Source organism: Bombina bombina, chromosome 5 (genome assembly GCF_027579735.1).
Source record: "Bombina bombina isolate aBomBom1 chromosome 5, aBomBom1.pri, whole genome shotgun sequence".
Classification (NCBI taxonomy): Eukaryota; Metazoa; Chordata; class Amphibia; order Anura; family Bombinatoridae; genus Bombina; species Bombina bombina.
This window is the reverse complement of record NC_069503.1, coordinates 681,554,733-681,579,963: the sequence shown is the minus strand read 5'-3', so window position 1 is coordinate 681,579,963 and position 25,231 is coordinate 681,554,733. Positions and strand designations below refer to the sequence as shown.

The 25,231-nt window shown below is 37.1% G+C and overlaps 1 protein-coding gene across 1 annotated transcript in view; it reads right to left on the bottom strand.

Moving 5' to 3' along the window:
• Nucleotides 1-22,497, bottom strand: part of LOC128660693 (ovalbumin-related protein X) — a 68,185-nt gene extending 45,688 nt beyond the window's left edge. The window contains exons 1-2 of the mRNA XM_053714649.1: nt 22,419-22,497; nt 20,855-21,033 (exon numbers count right to left, since the gene is read on the bottom strand). Coding sequence (XP_053570624.1) covers nt 20,855-21,019 — 165 coding nt within the window. The 5' untranslated portion in view covers nt 21,020-21,033; nt 22,419-22,497. The remainder of the gene's footprint in view (nt 1-20,854; nt 21,034-22,418) is intronic.
• Between the last annotated feature and the right edge of the window lie 2,734 nt (nt 22,498-25,231).

Genomic DNA, 25,231 nt, shown 5'->3' with positions numbered 1-25,231 from the left:
GAAGTTCGGTGTCGGCGATGTTAAGGAGGGCAGGTTAGGGGTTAATAAATATAATATAGGGGTCGGCGTTGTTAGGGGCAGCAGATTAGGGGTACATAGCTATAATGTAGCTTGCGGCTCTTTGCGGTCGGCAGATTAGGGGTTAATTATTGTAGGTAGGTGGCGGCGACGTTGTGGGGGGCAGATTAGGGGTTAATAAATATAATATAGGGGTCGGCGATGTTAGGGCAGCAGATTAGGGGTACATAGGGATAATGTAGCTGGCGGCTGGCGGCGGCGTGCGGACGGCAGATTAGGGGTTAATAAGTGTAGGTAGCTGGCGGCGACGTTGTGGGGGGCAGATTAGGGGTTAATAAATATAATTTAGGGGTCGGCGGTGTTAGGGGCAGCAGATTAGGGGTACATAAGGATAACGTAGGTGGCGGTCGGCAGATTAGGGGTTAAAAATATTTAATCGAGTTGCGGCGATGTGGGGGGACCTCAGTTTAGGGGTACATAGGTAGTTTATGGGTGGTAGTGTACTTTAGAGTACAGTAGTTAAGAGCTTTATGAACCAGCGTTAGCCCAGAAAGCTCTTAACTACTGACTTTTTTCTGCGGCTGGAGTTTTGTTGTTAGATTTCTAACGCTCACCTCAGACACGACTATAAATACCGGAGTTAGAAAAATCCCATTGAAAAGATAGGATACGCAATTGACGTAAGGGGATCTGCGGTATGGAAAAGTCACCGCTGAAAAGTGAGCGTTAGACCCTTTTTTGAGTGACTCCAAATACCGGAGGTAGCCTAAAACCAGCGTTAGGAGCCTCTAACGCTGGTTTTCACGGCTACCGCCAAACTCTAAATCTAGGCCTAAGTAAATTGATATCAATTTTAATGTTTCTATTTTGAATATTGCATAATTTGAATATTACATTTAAAGAAAGCATTAGAAATACTATTACAAATATATTAATTAGAATTTTTCGAAATTCGAATATTGCATAATTTGAATCGAATTATTTGAAAATTCAAATCCAATATTACATTTAAAGAAAGCATTAGAAATACTATTGCATTAAACGAATGTTAGAATGTTGTACAAACATTTTAAATTCGAAATGAACTAACAAATGTGTTAACATTCATTTGGTTTTTGGAATGTTGCAACACATTTGCCCATCCCTACTTGTGATTGCTTAAAATCATGAGATATAACGCTTTTGGCATCTACAAACACACTCAAACGAAAAATAATTTAAAAACACATTGAGATAGCTAAAATTAAAGTGGTAATAGATTAGCTGTTCGAACATTCACACATATATTTTCCAGAAAATAACCTCAGTTTAGTCGCTATAGATTTTATATTGAAAGGTCATTATCATGTAATCAAATATATATTCAAAAAAATACAAACAACTCTATTCTGAGACAAAGCTCCTTCAATCCAGGAGAATATTTATGGCTACAGGTATCTGATATGACTGAGAAAATGATAGCGAACAGATTGATTATAAGAGTAATTAAAGGTACATGATTCTGATAGAGAATACAATTTTAAACAACTTTCCAATTTACTTCTATTATTTAATTTGCTTTCTTCTCTTGTTATCCTTTGCTGAAATGTTTATCTAGGAAAACACATGAGCAGCAAAGAATCTAGGTTCTAGTTGCTGATTGGTGGATGCATATATATATATATATATATATACAGATTGTCATTGGCTCATGCATGTGTTCAGTCAGCAACCAGAAGTGCATTGCTGCTCATTGAACAAAGCATATCCAGAGAACAAAAAAAAATTGTTAATAGGAGTAAATTAGAAAGTTGCTTAAAATTTCCTGCTCTATCTGAATCATTAAAAAAAAAAAAAAAATGGGTTTCATATCCCTTTAAGGCTAAACCCAAGCTTATTAAAAAGTGGGAGATAGTCCTCCCAAGGGGTATGTTCATGAGAGAAAATACCTCATCCTTAGCAGATTAATAAAAAGACCTTTATTGTGCTATGGTCCACAAGAAAAACAACGTTTCAGACCCTCATTAGGTCCTTAGTCATGACCTAATGAGGGTCTGAAACATTGTTTTTCTTGTGGACCATGGCACAATAAAGGTCTTTTTATATTAATCTGCTAAGGCTGGAGTATTTTCTCTCAAGATTTATTGATGCGGAGTGGGTGGCTGCCTCTTAGGTCCTGTGCCTGTTTGGCTGCTGTTCCCCACTCTTTGCTTATCTAAGGGGTATGTTCTTGGAGGACTATCTCCCACTAAGTTTAACACCCACATCTGCTCTAATATAGTGAGCACAGGCTAATTCACTTTTTACTTTCCTTACTCCACTATTTAAATTGAAGTATTTTTAGTCTTTTAGTCTGATTTGTCCTTTAATATTTTAATAGTAAACTAATAATTTTATTTTTTAGCTATAAGATTTAGAGTAGCTTTATACACATTTGTTTCAATAATTAGCTTGACAATTGTTCTCTTTCTCCTCTTTCTTTCTGGTCCTTACTGCTACTTGCATCTACACTGACTTTGTGCATAGGTATTTGAATTAATGATGAAGTAACTCTGGTTTTATGTTATGCTTAATTTGTTTGATATTTATAGAAGTTGCATTAATATCTCCTGTGGTTGGCTACATCTACTTCTTGTGAAATGGTTAAAACTAAGCTAATGTGAAATGTTTAGAACTAACTAATAGCTAAATTTTTTAGAAAATTGTAGTGTGCCAGTAAGTCCATTATTTCAAAAATATATGTTAATTTTTTTTTATTAAAGGGACAGTCTACACTTTAGTCATATTAAGGTTTTACCTTAGATTAAGCTGCATAATTTAAATTAGATAATAGCCTCCTGAACCCTTTCTATATCATGCAGCAGGAATGGTAAAAAAGTTATTTTAAAATGAATATTGTTTTTGGCCACTTTGAAATGGCTGCCAAGCTCCCCCTACAGATGACATCACAATCTGGGCTGAACCACGGCACTCTGGTGAATACCATTCCCTTGAATATCCACAATTTAAACATGGTTTTTATGCCATTTAGAAAATCTGTGTTCCCTTGAATTGTCAAAAATATACCCATTGTTTGCTGTATAACCCATATGCTGAAAAGCTTAGCAAAGGACTTCATAGTATTTCTCACTGTGGCCCCGATATTCAAAGAATCAACAGACCGGCGAAAAACTGCCTTTCTTGCTTCGTCAGCCTCACAGTCCCTTGGTCTGTTGATATATTAAAAAAAAGGGTGGACCTTGCAAAGTGCCAATGAATGCTGATGTGTCTCCTATAGGAAATAATAGGGATCACGGCATCTGCAAAACTCCAACGACATTGCCACTTTCTGTGGGTGGGTAGAGACGTATTTGAAGTGTTCCTACACAGCGCAGACAGTGCGCTCACGGAAACCAAACACGGTTACTGTGTCAGAACACTTGAAAAATGTTTGCCTGAACTTACTGTAACTACACCTACACTAACTTAAAAAAAACTCCAGCCACCATCTTCATTTAAAAGACCTTTATTGTCTTATCCTGGGTCCAAGCATACGTTTCAAGCCAACATGGCTCTTAATCATGTACATCTTAATTATACAGGTTCCTGCTTTTTATACCCTCACCTGTTTATTATTCATCTACTGTTCATTAACCCCTTGCATGAAAAACACAACTATTGCAATTGCAACAGTGACATCTAGTGGTTATAATATATAGTACACTCTTCTTTTTTTGTGATGTCTCTTTGTTTTTCAATAGAATGGGTGAATAGTGTATGTATATCATTTAAAATATAAACATAAAAACCTATATACAATATTAAAAGAGGAGCATAAAATCCAAACATCCACAATGTCTACACAGTCTACAGAGTATATTTACATCAATCAAAAATGTATTCCTTTGCAGAATGTATTTTTATTGAGAAAATCTTTCTTTTAAAAAAACTTTTTTTATTTTTCTTGATTCATTGTCTTCTTATTCTAACATTATAGAACAACCTGCTATCCACAAGCTATTTTATGTGCCCATAATCAACCCAAAAGTGAACCAAGCATATAATCCTAGTCTATCCATGTATGATTTTTCTTAGTAAAACAGACTCCAATCAAAGTCTTTATTCAGACCCTTGGGAATAAGGCAATCTAATTTGTGGATCCAGAACATCTCCCTAATTTTTAGGAGATGCTCTCTATCGCCCCCCCCCCTCCTTGGTTTCATCACCTGGTCTATAACCAGGGGGGGGGGGGGGGGGCGATAGAGAGCATATTATTTTAGCATTCTATATAAATGCAATGGTACACTAAACTATTAACCCCTTATTTGCCTTCAGCCCGCCAATCGCAAACTAAGCAATTAACCTATAATATAACCTATTCGCCTATTCGCCTAACCACCCCAAACTATTAACCCCTAAACTGCCACAACCTCCAACGTAAGCTACCCCTACATTATGTAACTACCTAACAACCTCTAAACTAACAACCCCTAAGTTACAAATAATTACATACTCTAAAATTAAAGGGACAGTCTACACCAAAATTGTTATTGTTTAAAAAATATAGACAACGCCTTTACTACCGATTCCCCAGATTTGCACAGCTAACATTGTTATATTAATATTTTTTTTTTTTTTTTTTTTTTTTAAAAAGAGCTTTATTCAAGTCAAACAAAACACAGGACAATCAAACAAAGAAAACAATAACATTATCTACGTGTTTCTGATATAACAAATTGCAATAAGAATAGAGGCAGAAGTATCTAAGTTGCATCTGTTTGCAGCAGTCCAGAACAATTAAAGTGTCAACAGAGTTTATGGTACTTACAGATTGTTCTTAGAGCTCTTGGTTTTATATTTTATACAAACTTTGGTATACACGTAAACTTTATCATTGTGAATACATATCTCAACAACTCATCAGTACAATAACAAGTGTTTCCGGTACAGGGAGATAACCTTTTATAGACCAATTATTAATGTAGCCCAGGGAATTTATGCCAGAAATAGTCAGACATAACAGCATTGTTAGATCGTATACAAAATAAGACAGAACACCAAAAACCCCCAGTGTCAGTTTTGATATATATCATCCTTCCTCTATTATATTGGCAAACCATTACACCTAAGATGGCCATTCCTATGCCTATATAGGTGGGAGCTGTAGGGCCAGAGACATTAGTGGGGTGGGCAGTTTCCGCTTATTTAGGATCTGGAGCTTTCCCAACATGGGTAAAGACTGGGGCAAATAAGAACTCATCAAACTTATGTGGGTGAAAACTGTGTGGTCATGTAAGAAAACATACAAGCTGTGTTACTCCTCATAAATAAGAGAATATTCTCAGACCTGTGCCATATAGTAAATAAATACCCATGAAGGGTTTGTGCTATGTTAGCTACACTACTGGGCAGAGTGGGAACCATATTGACAGGAAATAACAATTGTGATAGTAAGGTAGGGTAACTATACCCAGCTATGGAACTCACAAACAAATGGTAGTGGAAGTACTACACGCCTCGACCAGAGTTAACATGTAAATGAATCTAGGGATAATTTAGCATGGTGTGTCTATAGCTATACATAATGATCCCTTAAACCAATAGAAAAAATAACAGTTTAGGCTTGTATAAATCAACCTCCTTTGTTCAGAGAGAATGAAAGCTTTAAACAGACATTCAACCAGCAGAGAGAAGGTATTTCTTAGTAGGAGCAGAGATGAGCAAAAACCCAAACTACGGTAGTCAAACCTTTTTATTAGACCCCCCATATTTGAAAACTAGCGTCCATACTGTCCCACAGGTATAATAACAGGTATTAAGTAACCAGAACCTTACAAATCAGACCTTCAAGTGTCCATCCGAACAGTCCCTCAAAACCCAAATATGTTCACAGAGTAGGTCAATTATAGGGATCGTCACGGCTCCAAAAAGAAAAATGACCTCTCCATTTATCCTATTCCAGATCTGTCAATACGTACAGTTTGGAGAGAATTCTCTTGCCACATGGCAATCCAATTTTCCAGGATGAAGTACTCCTTTTTCCGCTCCGTGTTTCCGGCATGTTGAGACTGTGGCCTGGGCTTGTAAATCAAGTCTGATGACTCGAGGTAAGTAAAACACGCTAATTGTAAAGGTGGAGGAGTTAGCTTAATGGCCGCTGTAAATCCCTGCATTAGGGAGCGTGTGGATAAGTTCCGTCGCTTCAGAGGACCAGCCTTGTTAGAGCTCCATTCAAAACACTGCTCCGTAGGACCGGGGCGCCCCATCCATTGTCCCCAGCCCTCCTGATAGGATTCTCTGCCAGACTGGTTCAGTTCAATACTGTTTGCAAGGATGCACCCCATACCAGTCTCACCCGCTGCAGTGCGTGTCATGTCTAGGTCCTCATCCTCTTGCTCACGGCCCCTCGAGATATATACGGCATGCACTGGGGCTTCCAGTCAACACTGCAGACGTGACTGGTCGCTGGATAGGCAATCATCATGGGCATATCTATAATCACTCTGGTAAAGGCGGCATTGAGTGTGTTTATTATAGCGGTGCCTGTATTGTCCAGGAGCTGGCACAATGCTGTCAGAATGTGAGAGTCTTCCATATCTGAAGCAGGCTCAAAGCAGGCTAAGAGAGGGTTAGCTCTGACAATGTTGTACAGCAGTAACATGATTATATAGCTTCTAGTTGCTCAATATGGCCTTCAAATAGTATTCGTACCGGTACTGATGTAGATCTATAGTGGAAAGGTAGAAGTCTACATTACTCATTACCCCAGTCTCCTGGGGGGGGGGGGGGGTTTGCGGCAGCCCCGGCTTTCACTAACCGCCAGTCACCGTGTGTAACCAACAGCCGCTGGGCCTAACTGAAGAGCATAGGTGGGATAGGTGGATCTGAGAGATACTTCCAAACTTTTCGGTTCCTCTGCAGCTGTAGTGGCTTAGAGATAGACTATCGCTGTTTTAGCAGCTTTTCATACAGTAATAATGCTATAATTGGAGAGAAAAACCAGAATAAAGCCAGGAGCTCCTCTGAAACACGTCCTACCGCTTCAGCTGTAGGCTCCGCCCCCCATATTAAAATACTTTATAACATTTAAACTTCTACATCTCTTCCTATTTTTAAGCCACTACAGATAGCCTCTTTTCCCATGCTTTTTTTTAGTAGCTTTTCACAAGAGACTGATAATTCATGTGTGCCATATAGATAACATTGTGCTCACTACCATCGCATTGTACAGGACACATCACTAATTGGCTAAAATGCAAGTCAATAGATAATAAATCAATAGCCATTTATTTCATGTAATTGGCAAGAGTCCATGAGCTAGCGACGTATGGGATATACAATCCTACCAGGAGGGGCAAAGTTTCCCAAACCTCAAAATTCCTATAAATACACCCCTCACCACACCCACAATTCAGTTTTTACAAACTTTGCCTCCTATGGAGGTGGTGAAGTAAGCTTGTGCTTAGATTCTACGTTGATATGCGTTTCTCGACATTTTGAAGCCTGATTCCTCTCAGAGTACAGTGAATGTCAGAGGGATGTAAAGGGAGTATCACCTATTGAATGCAATCGTTTTCCTCACGGGAGATCTATTTCATAAGTTCTCTGTTATCGGTCGTAGAGATTCCTACCTCCCTTTTCATACCGACGATATACTCTCATATTCCACGATATACTCTCATATTCCATTACCTCAACTGATAACTTTTTCAGTACTGGTTTGGTTATCTGCTATATGTGGATGGGTGTCTTTCGGTAAGTATATTTTCAATACTTAAGACACTTTCAGCTATGGTTTGGCACTTTATGTATTAATATAAAGTTCTAAATATATGTATTGTACTTATATTTGCCATGAGTCAGGTTTATGTATATTTCCTTTTGCAGACTTTCAATTTCAAAATTGGGAAAACATATTTAGGAAGTTATTTTTTCTTACCTGGGGTATAGTCTTTTCTTCAAAATTGACTGTTTTTCATTAATTTTTGCGGGCAAAATTAGGCTTGCGAGGCTGTAAAATGTTGATATTTATTGCGTCATTCTTGGTGCGAGAATTTTTTTGGCATGAAGGTACGTTCGGTGATGCAAACTCGTAGTTTCCGGAGTTTTAGTTGATGCCAAGTCTCCTTGCATCTGCCATGACGCGAGTTGCGTCATTTCCGGATGTTGTTAGCGCCAAAAAAATTTCATTTTGCAGTGCGCGTCATACTTGGCGCCAAATAATTTAATTTTTTAAACTCCACTTCCGATATGCCTCTTGCCTTTTTCTATGCTCAGAGGGCTATGCTTTTTGCATTTTTTCCCATTCCTGAACCTGCCATATAAGGAAATTGATAATTTTGCTTTATATGTTGTTTTTTCTCTTACATTTGCAAGATGTCTCAGTCTGATCCTGTCTCAGAAACCACTGTTGGATCCCTGCTGCCTGATAGCAGTTCTACCAAAGATAAGTATATCTGTTGTAAGTTGGCAGAGATTATATCTCCAGCTGTAGTATGTAAAAGTTGTCATGATAAGCTTTTACATGCAGAGAATGTATCCATCAGTACTAGTACAATGTCTGTTGTTCCCTCAACATCTAATGTACATGATATCCCTGTGAATATAAAATATTTGATCGCTGATGTGATTCAGAAGGCTTTGTCTGCTATTCCACCTTCTAAAAGGTCTTATAAAACTTCTCATAAAGTTGATGAAATTTCAAATGACCTACAATATACTGAATTATCCTCCTCTGATGAGGATCTATCTGATTCAGAAGATCCTACCTCAGATATTGACACTGACAAATCTACTTATCTCTTTAAGATAGAGTATATTTGTTCCGTGTTAATAGCGGTGTTGATTACTTTGGATATTGAGGAAACTAGTCCTCTTGATACTAAAACTAGCAAACATTTAAATTCTGATTATAAACCTCCTGTGGTTACTCCAGAGGTTTTTCCAGTTCCTGATGCTATTTCTGATATGATTTCAAAGGAATTGAATAGGCCTGGTACTTCTTGTATTCCTTCTTCTAGGTTAAAAAAGTTGTATCCTTTGCCAGCAGTCAGATTGGAGTTTTGGGAAAAAATCCAGAAAGTTGATGGGGCTTTTTCTACTCTTGCCAAATGTACTACTATTCCTATGGAAGATAGTACTTCCTTTAAGGATCCTTTAGATAGGAAACTTGAATATTATCTAAGGAAAGCTTATTTATATTCTGGCTATCTTTTTTTTTTTTTTTTTTAAATATTTTTTTATTGAGGTAATAAGCAAATACAGCAAAATAGTAAATACGTCTATATAAAGTCAAACATAAAGAGTACATCTTAACAACTCCCTTGTAGGAAATAGGTTTGGTCGAGAGCCTAAGGAGGCGATATTGCAATGATAATTGTCATGGTAAGTGTCATCACTTCTATGTATATGAGTACATAAGGGTTATAGCCTAATATGGTGACAAGATCGACATGAGGGATATGACATCTAGAGATGGATAAAGGAGTATGTGTACAAGTATGTAGCTATAAATGTGTACTGTAAAGGGTAGGAGTGACATGATGAATTTGCATGTGAGGGAGAAGAATGACTAGGACGTATGAGTATGAAACCTCTTTTGTAACCTTTGAATAAAAAGGCATGGTGAATGGTCCCTATATTACTATGGCAAAGTAACAAGGTATGTATTCTAATGAGTTAGAGTAATATAGGGGTTGGTATATTGATTTTTATCAGGGGAAGGGATACTCAGCGGACCAAAGCCGCTCTAAAGGGGGGAGAATATGTGGGGGGCGGAGGTTAGAAAGCTGCGAGTCTGGGATGGGTGCAGGGGTTCTAAATGTACCGGTGTATTAAGCTTTTGGGGTAATTCCCTAGAGAGGTTACTTATAAAAAAATATATATTAATGTACACTGTGGGTAACCTAGTGTAGATGTTTAGTCAGGTGTGGGGCCAGTGATATGTGTGGAAGTAGGAGAATGTAGGAAATATATAGAGGGGTTATTAGTCGGATGGTAGTCTCCCTAGAGTTTTATTTCAACTAGCATTAGACCGTAGTAGTGGGGGTCTTAGGAATGCAAATGGATCAAATTGTCTGTAAGTATGCAAATACTAGGAGGTAAGAGGGAGATGGAGTTGGTAGTGTTGTATAGAAAATGATGTATAATGTATAGCGAGGTAATAGTATAGTATCCAAGTTATAGGATGACAGAGATCAACTCTTAACAAAAACAGCAAATATACAGTTATCCACTTAGTAATTGAAAGGCATATTATTTTGATCTGAGTAGATATAGTAATAAATGTGACCATATTTGCATATGGAAGCAAGTTAGATGCCAGAAAAACATTATAGAAAGCTCTGAAACCATATGTTTAGTAGCAACATGCTGTTATAACAACTAAATATATAGCATGGAGGAGGACCTCAAGTATACCATTCTATTAGAGGTTTTGAGGATGCTAGTCTAAACATATACAGTGGGTGCAAAGAGGCTCATAATATAGTGTCCACTATTTATATGCTAGTTATGATCATGAATAAGTATGCTGAGGTTTCCAGACAATAGAGTTATCATTTACAGGGGTACATTAGGTATTCACAATGTAGTGTAAGTAAATGAGCATAACCCATAGTTGATGGGCTTAAGTTTCAAAACTATCTTGAGCATGAAGCAGGCTGAGAGTGAGGAAACACAAAAGGGATAAATACAGAAAGCAGAAAGAACAGTGAGGTCAACATGCTTCTCACGTTAATGGTCTTATGCTTATATTTTATGAGTATCGCTAAGAAGAGTCACTGGGATATTAAACACCATAACAGGCATGGGTAAAATAGTAGATGGGCAATTTGCTAAGCATCAAGAGCAGAGAGATAAATATCCCTTATATAGAGTAAAATTAACATCCTGGTAACTGAAGGCCCTTTTCTATACCTTAGCAAGGAGATCTGATATATATTTATCAACCTGTTTATAATCTAGCTAATATATCAGGCACGTGGTCATATAGGGTTAAATATATGTAAATGAGCAGATTACAAAGATAGTCTATCCCATGCTCTCACCAGCAGGGACAGGGAGGTACATGAAGCATTCGAAAATGTACATAACAAGTAAAGTTAAACATATTAGACATATATAACCTTTCACAGAGTATGCTGAATAGGAGCAGTCACACACACTAAAGCAAACAACCCCTCTGGGATTATTGGCCTGTATGTGAGCTATTTGTACTGTAGGAAAGAACAGCAAGTAGAATAAATGCCTTCCACTTAATATAAACATAAACTACTGTATAACAACATCTTTTAAAAAAATTCAACTAAGAAGGGGGTAGTATCAATAATAAGGAGGGTGTTCAAGAAAGAATCAATAAGTAATAAATCAGTAGAAAAACTTTGGGAAAAGTGGTCTATGGATCACTGGACCTCAAGATTTGGGAAGATATTCAGCAATCACTCTCAAGGTCCAGTAAGTAAAGTTATAAACTAAGAACGATGCAAACTGACCAGGCTATATGATAGCGTTATAAATAAGCAAAGTTAGTTGAGTTCCTTTTACAGAATTTGCAGGCTGTGTTCTTAGGTTCCCTTAAGAACCATCATCTAGTCCATTACTGGTACAGTCGTCTGCAGTCTGCTGTAAGTTATTGGCATTATGGCTAAGTACAGTTATATGATAATTATACTCTAGCACATCCTGACAGCTGGAAACAAAAAAGTTACCCCACTCCGGTCTTGAAACTTGATGACTGACACAGAGGGATCTGTGGATCACGTTGCAAATCAGGATGGCTCTTGTCCGGGGCAGGTGCCGGGAGAATCAAAGCAGGACTTGTAAGCAGTGAGCTATCACTCAGTGATCCAGTCACAGGGCCTCCGCGGGAAGGCAGAAAATCAAAGGGCAGCAGATCCTAGCCACGGAAGTTGTTTGCCCCTCCGCAACCAAGGGGCCGGTGTAAGCGCGACAGCCTCTGCACCAGTGTTGAGGTAGGTTTAGGACTGGGATAAAGTTGAAGAGTCACGAGCTGCAGACCTCCCTCCGGTTGAATTATGTCAGGCCAGAAGGCAGCCGCCTGCAAAGGCTTTTCTGTGGTATAAACTTGCGGGTGGGTATTAGCCTGTCGTTGCTCCATATTCGTACACTGCGACCTCTTCATGCTGGGTTCTCTCTCCTCTCTCGCTAAACTCCAGTCAGAGGCAAGTTTCGCCTGTAGTGAGAGGAATTGAGAGTTAAGCTTGTCCCCCAGCCGCTGCAGGAGCAGAATGATCTCTGCCATTTTGACCATGACTTCGCTCTGCGATTGTATGGCAGACCCACTAAATGATGATCGTTATGGGCAGTTATACTGAGCAATGTTGTAGTGTATAGAGGTATAGCTGCTTCTTCATAAGATTATTGCGGCATAAGATTCATACTGTCCCCTAGGTCTCCAGACATTGGTGTATGATGCCGCGTGGTTATGTCCAGATCAGAGTGTTAAGTCTTCTGTAGAATTCTGATGGCTAGCTCCGTCTTACTCCCTTGATGGCTAGCTCCGCCCCCTGGCTATCTTTTAAGGCCTGCCATTTCTATGGCTGATGTTGCAGCTGCATCAGCTTTCTGGTTGGAAAGCTTAGCGCAGCAGGAAACAGATCCTGATTTGTCTAGCATTGTTCGTTTGCTTCAACATGCTTATCATTTTATCTGTGATGCTATTTTTTATATCATAAAAATTGATGTTAAATCTATATCTTTAGCTATTTTAGCTAGAAGAGCTTTGTGGCTCAAGTATTGGAATGCAGACATGGTATCTAAGTCTAGATTACTATCTATTTCTTTCCAAGGTAACAATTTATTCGGTTCTCAGTTGGACTCAATTATTTAAACTGTCACTGGGGAGAAGGGAGTTTTTTACCTCAGGATAAAATATCTAAGAGTAAATCTAAAGCTTTTAATCGTTTCCATTCTTTTTGGTAGAATAAGGAACAGAAACCAAATCCTTCCCCCAAAGAATCTGGTTCCAATTGGAAACCTTCTTCAAGTTGGAATAAATCCAAGCCTTTTAAGAAACCAAAGCCAGCCCTCAAGTCTGCATGATGGTGCGGCCCTCATTACAGCTCAGCTGATGGGGGGCAGATTAAAATTTTTCCAAAACATTTGGGCAGATTCTGTTGAAAATCATTGGATTCAGAGTATTGCCTCTCAAGGGTATGGAGTAGGATTCAGAGTAAGACCTCCTGTGAGAAGATTTTTTCAGCAAATCCAGTGAAGGCTCAGGCTTTTCTGAAGTGTGTTTCAGATCTAGAACTTTCAGGGGTAACCATACCAGTTCCGTTTCAGGAACAGGGTCTGGGGTTTTATTCAAATCTATTCATTGTCCCAAAGAAAGAAAATTCATTCAGGCCAGTTCTGGATCTGGAAATTTTGAATCGTTTTGTAAGAGTGCCAACTTTCAAATTGGTGACTATAAGGACTATTCTGCCTTTTGTTCAGCAAGGTCATTATATGTCCACGATAGACTTACAGGATGCATATCTTCATATTCCGATTCATCCAGATCACTATCGGTTTCTGAGATTCTCTTTTCTAGACAAGCATTACCAATTTGTCGCTCTTCCATTTGGCCTAGCTACAGCTCCAAGAATTTTTTCAAAGGTTCTTGGTGCCCTACTCTCTGACTCTGTAATCAGAGAACAGGGCATTGCGGTGTTTCCTTATTTGGACAATATCTTTGTACTAGCTTAATCTTTACATTCTGCTGAATCTCACACAAATCAACTAGTGTTGTTTCTTCAAAGACATGGTTGGAGGATCAATTTACCAAAAAGTTCCTTGATTCCTCAGACAAGGGTCACCTTTTTAGGTTTCCAGATACATTCAGTATCCATGACTCTGTCTCTAACAGACAAGAGATGAATAAAATTGGTTTCATCTTGTTGGAACCTTCAGTCTCAATCATTCCCTTCAGTGGCTATGTGCATGGAAGTTTTAGGTCTTATGACTGCAGCATCAGATGAGATCCCCTTTGTTCGCTTTCATATGAGACCTCTCCAGCTTTGGATGCTGACACAATGGTGCAGAGATTATGCAAAGATATCACATTTATTATCCTTAAATCCCAAATGTTCGACTATCTCTGACTTGGTGGTTAGACCACCATCGTATAGTTCAAGGGGCCTCTTTTGTTTGTCTAACCTGGACTGTAATCACAACAGATGCAAGTCTTTCAGGTTGGGGAGCTGTCTGGGGATCTCTGACAGCACAAAGGGTTTGGAAACCTCAAGAGGCGAGGTTACCAATCAATATTTAGAACTCTGTGCTATTTTCAGGGCTTTTCAGGTTTGGCCTCTGTTGAAGAGAGAACCATTCATTTGTTTTCAGACAGACAATGTCACAACTGTTGCATATGTCAATCATCAGGGTGGGACTCACAGTCCCCTAGCTATGAAAGAAGTATCTCGGATACTTTCTTGGGCGGAATCCAGCTCTTGTCTAACTTCTGTGGTACATATCCCTGGTGTAGACAATTGGGAAGCGGATTATATCAGCTGTCAGACAGATGTGTTTTTTCAGATTGTTCAGATGTGGGGTCTTCCAGAAATAGATCTGATGGCATCCCATCTAAACAAGAAACTTCTCGGGTACTTGTCCAGGTCCAGGGATCCTCAGGCGGAGTCCGTGGATGCGTCAGCAGTTCCTTGGTTTTACCAACCTGCTTATATCTTCCCACCTCTAGTTCTTCTTCCAAGAGTGATCTCCAAGATAATCATGGAACAATCGTTTGTGTTTCTGGTAGCACCTGCATGGCCTCACAGGTTCTGGTATGCGGATCTTGTCCGGATGTCCAGTTGCCAACCTTGGCCACTTCCTTTAAGACCAGACCTTCTGTCTCAAGGATCGTTTTTCCATTAGGATCTCAAATCGTTAAATTTGAAGGTATGGAAACTGAATGGTTAGTGCTTAATCATAGAGGTTTCTCTGACTCAGTGATTAATACTACGTTACAGGCTCGTAAATCTGTTTCTAGGAAGATTTATTATCGAGTATGGAAGACTTATATTTCATGGTGTTCCTCTCATATATTCTCCTGGCATTCTTTTAGAATTCATAGAATTTTACAGTTCCTTCAGGATGGTTTGGATAAAGGTTTGTCTGCAAGTTCCTTGAAGGGACAAATCTCTGCTCTATCTGTTTTATTTCACAGAAAGATTGCTAAGCTTCCTGATATTCACTGTTTTATGCAGGCTTTGGTCCATATCAAGCCTGCCATTAAATCAATCTCTCCTCCTTGGAGTCTTAATTTGGTTTTGAAGGCTTTACAGGCTCCTCCTTTTGAGCCTATGCATTCTTTGGATATTAAATTACTTTCTTGGAAAGTGTTGTTCCTTTTGACCATCTCTTCTGCTAGAAGAGTTTCCGAATTATCTTCTCTTTCTTGTGAGTCTCCTTTTCTGATTTTCTATCAGGATAAGGCAGTTTTGCAGACTTCATTTACATTTTTACCTAAAGTTGTGAATTCTAACAACAGTAATAGGGAAATTGTTTTTCCCTCTTTGTGTCCTAATCCTAAGAATTCTTTGGAAAGATTCTTACATTCTCTGGATGTTGTAAGAGCTTTGAAATATTATGTTGAAGCTACTAACGATTTCAGGAAGACTTCTAGTCTATTTGTTGTCTTTTCTGGTCCTAGGAAAGGTCAGAAAGCTTCTGTCATTTCCTTTGCATCCTGGTTAAAGCTTTTGATTCATCAGGCTTATTTGGAGTCAGGTCAGGCCCCGCCTCAGAGAATCACAGCTCATTCTACTAGATCAGTTTCCACTTCGTGAGCTTTTAAGAATGAAGCTTCAGTTGATCAAAACCGTTTTGGTGTAATTGCCTCTTTGGAAGCAGTTTTTGGAAGAAAAGTTCTTCAAGCATCTGTTTCAGTTTGATTCCTCTGCTTATGTTTTAAGTTTTTTCTTTTCAACTATGAGAAAAACTTATTTTTTTGGATGTGGATTTAATTTTTTTCAGCGGAAAATGGCTGTTTTTATTTTTCAGTGTGCTTAGAGAAATATGGCTGCACCTCACTGATGAGGCACAATGAAGGCCCAAATGATTGTCTGGGGTTGCTGTGTTTTCAGCGGAAAATGGATGTTTTTATTTTTATCCCTCCCTCTCTAGTTATTCTTCTGTGGACTTCCACATCTTGGGAATTAATATCCCATACTATATACTGTACATATAAAGCACAATTATATTTCCAGTTCCTTTTTTTGATGCGTTTTACTCCTTTTTCTATCACCCCACTACTTGACTATTCATTAAACTGAATTGTGAGTGTGGTGAGGGGTGTATTTATAGGCATTTTGAGGTTTGGGAAACTTTGCCCCTCCTGGTAGGATTGTATATCCCATACGTCACTAGCTCATGGACTCTTGCCAATATGAAAGAAATTAATTTATCAGGTAAATTCTTACATAAATTATGTTTTTATAAGGGGGCTGTCAGAAGAGGCTTAGGTACAAGGTAATCCCAGAGGTAAAAACTATATTTAAGGGACATTCTACTCTAGAATTTGTATTGTTTAAAACGATAGATAATCCCTTTATTACCCATTTCTCAGTTTTGCATAACCAACATGGTTATATTAATATACTTTTTACCTCTGTGATTACCTTGTATCTAAGCCCCTGCCGACTGCCCCCTTATTTCAGTTCTTTTGACAGACTTGCATTTTACCCAATCAGCGCTGACTCCTAGGTAACTCCACGTCCATGAGGACAATGTGATCTATTTGCACACATAAACTAATGCCCTCTAGCTGTGAAAAACTGTTAAATTCATTCAGATAAGAGGCAACCTTCAAGGGCTTAGTAATTAGCATATGAGCCTACCTAGGTTTATATTTAAACTAAGAATACCAAGAGAGCAAAGCAAATTTGATGATAAAAGTAAATTGGAAAGTTGTTTAAAATGACATGCCCTATCTGAATCATGAACATTTTATTCTGACTAGACTGTCCCTTTAATATAACCATGTTGGCTGCGCAAAACTGGGGAATAGAATAAAGGGATTATCTATCTGTTAACAATAACATTTTTGGAGTAGACTGTCCCTTTAATGAAAAACAAAACAAAAAACACATTACCAAAAAAAAAAAAAAAGCAGAAAAAACAGCAATACTGAAAATTATAAACCCTATACTAACAGTTACTATAGCAATAGCCTGGGAAGGGGTTTTTGTAGGGCATTGCCGTAAAGTGATTTAGCTATTTTGCTCTAAAAAATAGAACCCTATTCTACAATAAAAGTACCCCACCCCCCAAAAAAAAACTACTTTAAAAATTGCCCTGAAAAGGGCATTTGGTTAGGCTTTATCCTAAAGTAATTTCAGCTCTTTTGTCTGTTAAAAGAAACCATATTCTTTAAAAAAAACTATCCTAAAAAACAAAAAACTTTAGTTAGACAAACCCTATCCAAAAAAAAGATTGCCCTGAAAAGGGCATTTAGTTTGGGCATTGCCATTAGAAGGGCATTTGGTAGGGCAGTGCCCTAAAGTGAACATAGCTCTTTTGCCTATAAAAAAGCCCTATTCTAAAATAAATCCTAAATTAACTAAAACCCTATTCTAAAAAGGATGCACTAAGAAGAGCATTTTGTTGGGCATTGCCCTAATAAGGGCATTAGGAAGGGGCTTGCCTTAAATTCTAACAGTACTTTTGCCCAATAAAAAAGTATTGCATTGCCCTAAAGTATTTTCATCTCTTTCGGTCCTCTTCATCTTCATGGTAGTGCTCCTCTTCTTCCATCTTCCATTCAATGCTTCTTTTCTTCTGTCAGATGTCCTCTTCATGCGGTCACTTCTGCACAATGCGAATGCGAGATTCCTCCTTTGAATTTCTATTGAATGATTATTTTAATTCTTAGTCCAATCAACCAATAGAGTAAAAGCTTTTTCTAATGGTTGATTGGATTCCTCTCTGAACAAAGAAGACGGCAACCCCAAACAATTGTTTCGGCCTTCATTGGGCCAAATCTGCAACCAGGTGGTAAATTGCCAAAGGACAAGCTAACAAGTTATTGAGCTGTTTGCTTGTTTCTGAGAGTTTGCTTCTCTCTGTGTGTATTATGTCAGCCTAAGGGAAAAAAGGGCAACCGGACGTGGACTCCTTGCTCAGTGTGCTTAGAGAAATATGGCTGCACCTCACTGATGAGGCACAATGAAGGCCCAAATGATTGTCTGGGGTTGCTGTGTTCCGTGTTCAGAGAGAAATTGCCTGGTATTTCAGTGCTGGACTGACCTTATTAGTTAGGATCAGACTGATATACTAAAGGAAAGTTATACTCTGCAAAAAGCATTACTGGGCTAAAAAAAAATGCACCCGGTTGTTAAATCACCATAAAACAAGCTAACAAGTTATTAACCTGGTTGTTCGTTCCTGAGAGTGTACTTCTCTGTGTGTATGAGAATATGTATGTGTATATATATATATATATATATATATATATACAGTACATATATATATATACAGTATATATATATATATACAACACTTCTATGTGCAATGAAGGCTACTGTTGTTAAAAGATGTCCCTTTTCTTTTTTAGTGTGTAGTATTGAGTTCTATTAGAATTTGAAGTGCAGTCAAGGTTCTTATATGCTTCATTTAATTGTTCAAGTAATCGGTTAGCCTTGTTTATGCTTTAGTGTTATAGTTTGCTGTAAAAGTCATTGCATTAGATATGTAAAGGATTTTGTTAAGCTGTGATATATATGTAAAGTGGAAATATCCATGAACTTTGGGTGTTTTTTGTTGATAAGGTCTTAACAATAACCATAAAGGATTATGGTATGATATTCTTACTGTACATGGAACACTAGAGGTTTATTTAGAGTTCAGTTGTGGATAATTTAAGAAGCAATCAATTATGGACAAGGTATTTTGTATTTTGCACAGTCAGGTAAAAAAAATGTTGTATATTTTGTAACCACAAACCTACCATACCTATTATAGGTTTAAATGTTTTAATGATATTAGCCTCTTTTTATTGCTAGTCAAAAAGGACTGAGTAGTCAAAGAGGTATCTTTAAACCTATCTAAAGGAAGGGTTTGGCCTAACTTGTAGTCCCCTCCTATCAGTCAGGGACTATTATAATACAGGTAGCCCTCAGTTTACGCCGGAGTTAGGTTCCAGTAGGAATGTATGTAAATAGAAACCCTTGTAAATTGAAACCCAGTTTATAATGTAAGTCAATGGGAAGTGAGGGAGTTCGGTTCCAGGCCCCTCTCAAAATTATCATAAGTAACACCTAATACATTATTTTTAAAGCTTTGAAATGAAGACTTTAAATGCTAAACAGCATTATAAACCTAGTAAAATAATCATAAAACACAGAATATATAATCAAACTAAGTTTAATGAACAAAAACATTTGCTAAACAGCATTATAAACCTAATAAAATAATCACGCAACACAGACTGTATCATTAAACTAAGTTTAATGAACAAAAACATTTTTTTACTTGCATTTTTCTGCAAACAGTTCTCTGCATTGTTAGGATGTTAGATAATATCGGGTCTGCAACTATTCTATTCATTCCAGTCTGGACTGATTTATAGATAAAAGGGAAGTGGCTGCTAGATCTTGTTCCTTTGAAAGCTGCACGATAGCTCAGGTCTGGTAACACTGATTAAAGGGGCAGTAAACTTACATACTAATGTCATATAATTCTGCACAAAATATAGAATTATATAACATTAGCTTACCAGCACATTTATACTTTCAATTATTTCAGAGAAATTGTATGTAAAAACCTCATTTTACCAGAACACCACTCCTTGATATACTGAGCAGGTCTTGTTTTCTACACAGCGCATTGCGGCCATTAAAATGAATGTAGCTACATTCATTTTAATGGCGAGACCGGGCACACTGTGACTAGACAGTGTTGCCGCGATGCGCTATGTAAAAACCAGTAGAGCAAGGAGCGACGTTCTGGGAAAATTAGGTTTTTACATACAATTTCTCTGAAATAATTAAAAGTATAAATGTGCTGGTAAGCTAATGTTATATAATTCTGCACTATGTTATTAGCGCTATATATATTAGCGCTGCGGAACCAGTTGGCGCTCTACAAATACCTGATAATAATAATTAGTATGTGAGTTTACTGCCCCTTTAATTTCAGCTTGCTTGGCTTGCATATCTTTGCTGCAACACAAGTGGACAGCTCCACCTACTGGCTATTTTAATCAATGCACTGCTTCTCAATGCTTTTCAAGAGCAGTCACATAACTGAAAAAAGGGCATTATTCTGAAATGGCGCAAGTTGGACCGTCGTAAACCGAGGGTCATCTGTACTGTAGTACTTTATACTCCAAGGCCGAACAAAATTATGGTTGAATTTTATAGGGCCTGCATATGTATATTTCTGGTTTATTATGTATAGGCGGCCAATAATGTACCTGCCTTTTTTATTAATCAATAAAGTCATATAAAGTTACTAGAAGTCTTTTCCTACCTAAAGGGACATTGTACACAACATTTTTCTTTGCACAAATGCTTTGCAGATGATCAATTTATATAACCTATCTGGGTGTGTTTTTGTAACAATTGATAGTTTTGCTTATTTTTTTAATAACATTGGGATAATTTTCAGACTCCTACCAAGCCTTACACTGTCAGATTTATATGTGCGGTTACAGACAACTGCTGGGTCATGTTTGTGTTATCTGTTTTTTATATGCGTGGGAGGTGGGAGTGTCTGCTATTCTTGGCATGTTCTGTAATCCCTAATTTACTTATCATCAAAGTCAATCTTTATGCTGCACAAAGTGTAAATTTGTATCTTTCTATATAACACAGACAGAGAAATTATCATACATCACAGATTTATCAAATAAATAATTTGCCTGTTGATTACTAACCTTTCTAATCGCAGTTATCGATTTCCCATTTGCTCCCAACAACAACATGCTGACAGCATTAGCAATGCTTAATGGGGAAGTTAATATGTTCCCTTTATTTTTTTTGGCCAGTTGTTTGTGAAGGTCAATTGAAAATTTGACTATTGATTCACTCAGTACATCCATGGTGATTTTTCTCACTACAGTAGAAATAAGGGGGGAAAAACGTTTAAATGATTCTGAAGCAAGAGGATTTATTATTTATTGTCCTGTAGTGTAGGTGATTTATTTACATCTAGTTGACAGTAAATACAATAAAACCAGGCACACACATCTTTCTTAAAAGTTATCTAGTTTATGTGCATGCCTTGCTTGTATAGTATTTGTTTAAAATGTGCCAGTGCAAAGGTGCTCTTTATTTACTTTATCTAAGTAAAATATACATCAATATGAATATTTCTGTATTTAAAAAGAATCTTCTAATATTCTAAAAAGAATCTATATGAATGTATGCACTGAACAAAAGAATTTGCAATACACAGATTAAGACGTAAATTGAATGGTTTGTAGAGTTGCACCATGTAACAAAACCAGTTGGACAACTTTATGAGTATAAAATGCGCCCACACCTTTAACATATTTAACATTTTGATATCAAAATGTGTTTGTTCTGCTGTATTAAACTATGGCAATGGGTGCAGTAATAATCATGAGGTAAAACATTTTAATGTAGATATACCAAGATCAGGCAAGTATAACTGCTGTGCTTCGGTTGTATATTGCAATATAATGCTACATTTACCAGCACTGGATTTTTAAATAATTGCTAGATGATCATGTTGACGTGGATATTTTGTGATATAAATTCCAAAACCTATATCTGTACACTTTCTTTTAGGCATCTATATATAAACAATAAATTTATGACATCCATTTATATACAATATATTCATCACTTTATATACTGGAGATCATTGAGTAAATTCAGTGTATTGGTGTTAGTTTTGGAGGAAGGCTTAACACGGAGTTAAATTACGTCACTTTATTTTGCCATAATACTATATTTATCAAATCAAGGTATAATTTAGAGTACACTTTTTCCTAATATTCTCCACAGGATGTGTTATTACGAAACTAGTTTTTATAGTACATAAATGTATATGATTATCCCGCACTGAACAGCTTTTACTTAATTGGGCATCTATTTAAGTATTGCTCTTGTATTTATCTACATGTAAAAATATATGTATTTTGGGAATTAATATAAAATATTACTATTGTACAGTCCACAGTTTTTTTTAATAGGGGAAACACAAGGGCTGTCTAATACATAAAACAAAAAGATCAATATATATCTGTATCTTATCAATATATGTGTATCTTAGCTTGAATGCTGCTGATAGGACCAAAACATATTTTGCTTATTTATTGCTCGAAATTTTAGAGATATCTCCCGGAAATACTAAGCAAATACTTTTAGCTACATTAAAATATTTTTAGATGTGCTTTCCACAAATGTAAACCACTTTTATATATAATGAGCCCTTTATTAGAAAAGTTATGGAGTATATGGAAATGTACATACCTGTTCTTTTCCTCAAATAAGTGTGTCAGTTATTTTGCTATGATGAAAAGAGCTCAGTTGAGATGAACAAGCTTTATATCTGAAAATAGTAGACACACCCTTGAGATATTGCAACACATTGCTTTGTGATAGCCTTCAGAGCTTTCATTATTAATAATTTGCTTACTTTAGGTAATGTGTGATTATAATTCATTTCACAATTGTGAGAACTTTTAAGCATGTAACAGAATGAATTGATGCATATTCACATTTAAATAAGTATTCACACTGTTTAAGCAGGTGGCTATGCTCAGTTGACTAAAATAAATCCACTTTTAGACAACTGCTTTGTTAATTGATTTTAATTTTGATAAACTTTTCACATTCAAAATACTTATTTTGCTTTAAGAAATGTTAGTATCATTGAATCCTGGATTATTGTTTCAGATGTTTAAGGGGAAAAGAAGCAAAAAGTAATATCCACTATTCAATGTATAATTAGGCTTATTATGTTTTTCTTCTCAGAGGGAGTAAAATTTACTTATATTGTAACCTACCTGTCTTAGGAGTAGAACCATTTCCATCTATCCCAATCTGCCTTCCCTGTTCCCTGACTGGTTTTTATTTATTGTATCCCCTGTATAGTAGTGTGGAGCTTTTGTGCATTACAAATAAACGGCTAGATTACGAGTTTTGCGGTATGAGTGAAAAAGCAGCGTTAAGGCTCATAACGCTGTTTTTTCACTACCACTGGTGTTACGAGTCTTGCAGGTTTAGGGGCACCGCACACTTTTTTGGCCTTAACACAAATTAACTTACGCAATTTGCGTAAAAGTCTTTTTTCAATGGGACTTCCACAGCGCTGGTATTACGAGTCTGCCTGGGAGGCCAAAAAGTGAGCGGTACACCCTATACCGCCAAGATCAATACCGTAAACTGAAAGTCAGTAGTTATGAGTTTTTCGCTACAAAGCTGTAACATAAAACTCTTAACTAAAGGGCTAAAAAGTACACTAACACCCATAAACTACCTATTAACCCCTAAACCGAGGCCCTCCCACATCGCAAACATTATTTTTTTTTAATTAACCCCTAATCTGCCGCTCCGGACATCACAGACACTAGAATAAACATATTAACCCCTAAACCGTCACACCCGCCTCGCAAACACTAGTTAAATATTATTAACCCCTAATCTGCTGTCCCTAACATCGCCGCCACCTACCAACATTAATTAACCCCTAATCTGCCGCCCCCATTGTCGCCACCACTGTACTAAATTTATTAACCCCTAAACCTAAGTCTAACCCTAACCCTAACACCCCCTAACTTAAATATAATTAAAATAAATCTAAATAAGACCTACTACTTCTATATAACTACTAGTTACATTGTATCTAGCTCAGGGTTTATTTTTATTTTACAGGCAAGTTTGTATTTATTTTAACTAGGTACAATAGTTACTAAATAGTTATTAACTATTTACTAACTACCAAGCTAAAATAAATACAAATTTACCTGTAAAATAAAACCTAACCTGAGTTACACTAACACCTAACTTTACACTACAATTAAATAAATTACCTAAATTAAATACAATTACCTAAATTAAAAACAAACACCAAATTACACAAAATAAAAAAAAAGAAATTATCAGATATAAACTAATTACACCTAATCTAATAGCCCTATCAAAATAAAAAAGCCCCCCAAAAATAAAAAAACCTAGCCTAAACTAAACTACCTTATTAGCCCTTAAAAAGGCCTTTTGCTGGGCATTGCCCCAAAGAAATCAGCTCTTTTACCTGTAAAAAAATACAAACACCCCCAACAGTAAAAACTAAGCTCCCCATTGCCCTGAAAAGGGCATTTGGATGGGCATTGCCCTTAAAAGAGCATTTTGCTCTTTTTCAATTGCCCAAACCCTAATCTAAAAATAAAACCCACCCAATAAACCCTTAAAAAAACCTAACACTAACCCCCAAAGATCCACTTACAGTTTTAAAGACCGGACATCCATCCTAAACGAAGCCGGGAGAAGTCCTCAACGAAGCGGCAAGAAGTCCTCAACGAAACCGGGAGAAGTCTTCATCGAAGTCGGCAGAAGTGGTCCTCCAGACGGGCAGAAGTCTTCATCCAGATGGCATTTTCTATCTTCATCCATCCGGCGCGGAGCGGGTCCATCTTCAAGACATCCGGCGCGGAGCATCCTCTTCAGTCAAAGTCTTCTTCCAGAATGAAGGTTCCTTTAAGTGACTTCATCCAAGATGGCGTCCCTTGAAATCCGATTGGCTGATAGAATTTTATCAGCCAATCGGAATTAAAGGTGAAAAAATCCTATTGACTGATGCAATCAGCCAATAGGATTGAGCTTCATTCCTATTGGCTGATCCAATCAGCCAATAGGATTGAGTTTGCATTCTATTGGCTGTTCCAATCAGTTCAATTTATTTAATTGTAGTGTAAGGTTAGGTGTTAGTGTAACTTAGGTTAGGTTTTATTTTACAGGTAAATTTGTATTTATTTTAGCTAGGTAGTTAGTAAATAGTTAATAACTATTTAGTAACTATTCTACCTAGCTAAAATAAATACAAACTTACCTGTAAAATAAAACCTAACCTAAGTTAAACTAACACCTAACCTTACACTACAATTAAATAAATTGAACTGATTGGAACAGCCAATAGAATGCAAACTCTAAAATAAAAATAACCTAAGATAGATACAATGTAACTATTAGCTATATTGTAGCTAGCTTAGGGTTTATTTTACAGGTAAGTATTTAATTTTAAATAGGAATTATTTAGGTAATGATAGTAATTTTTATTTAGATTT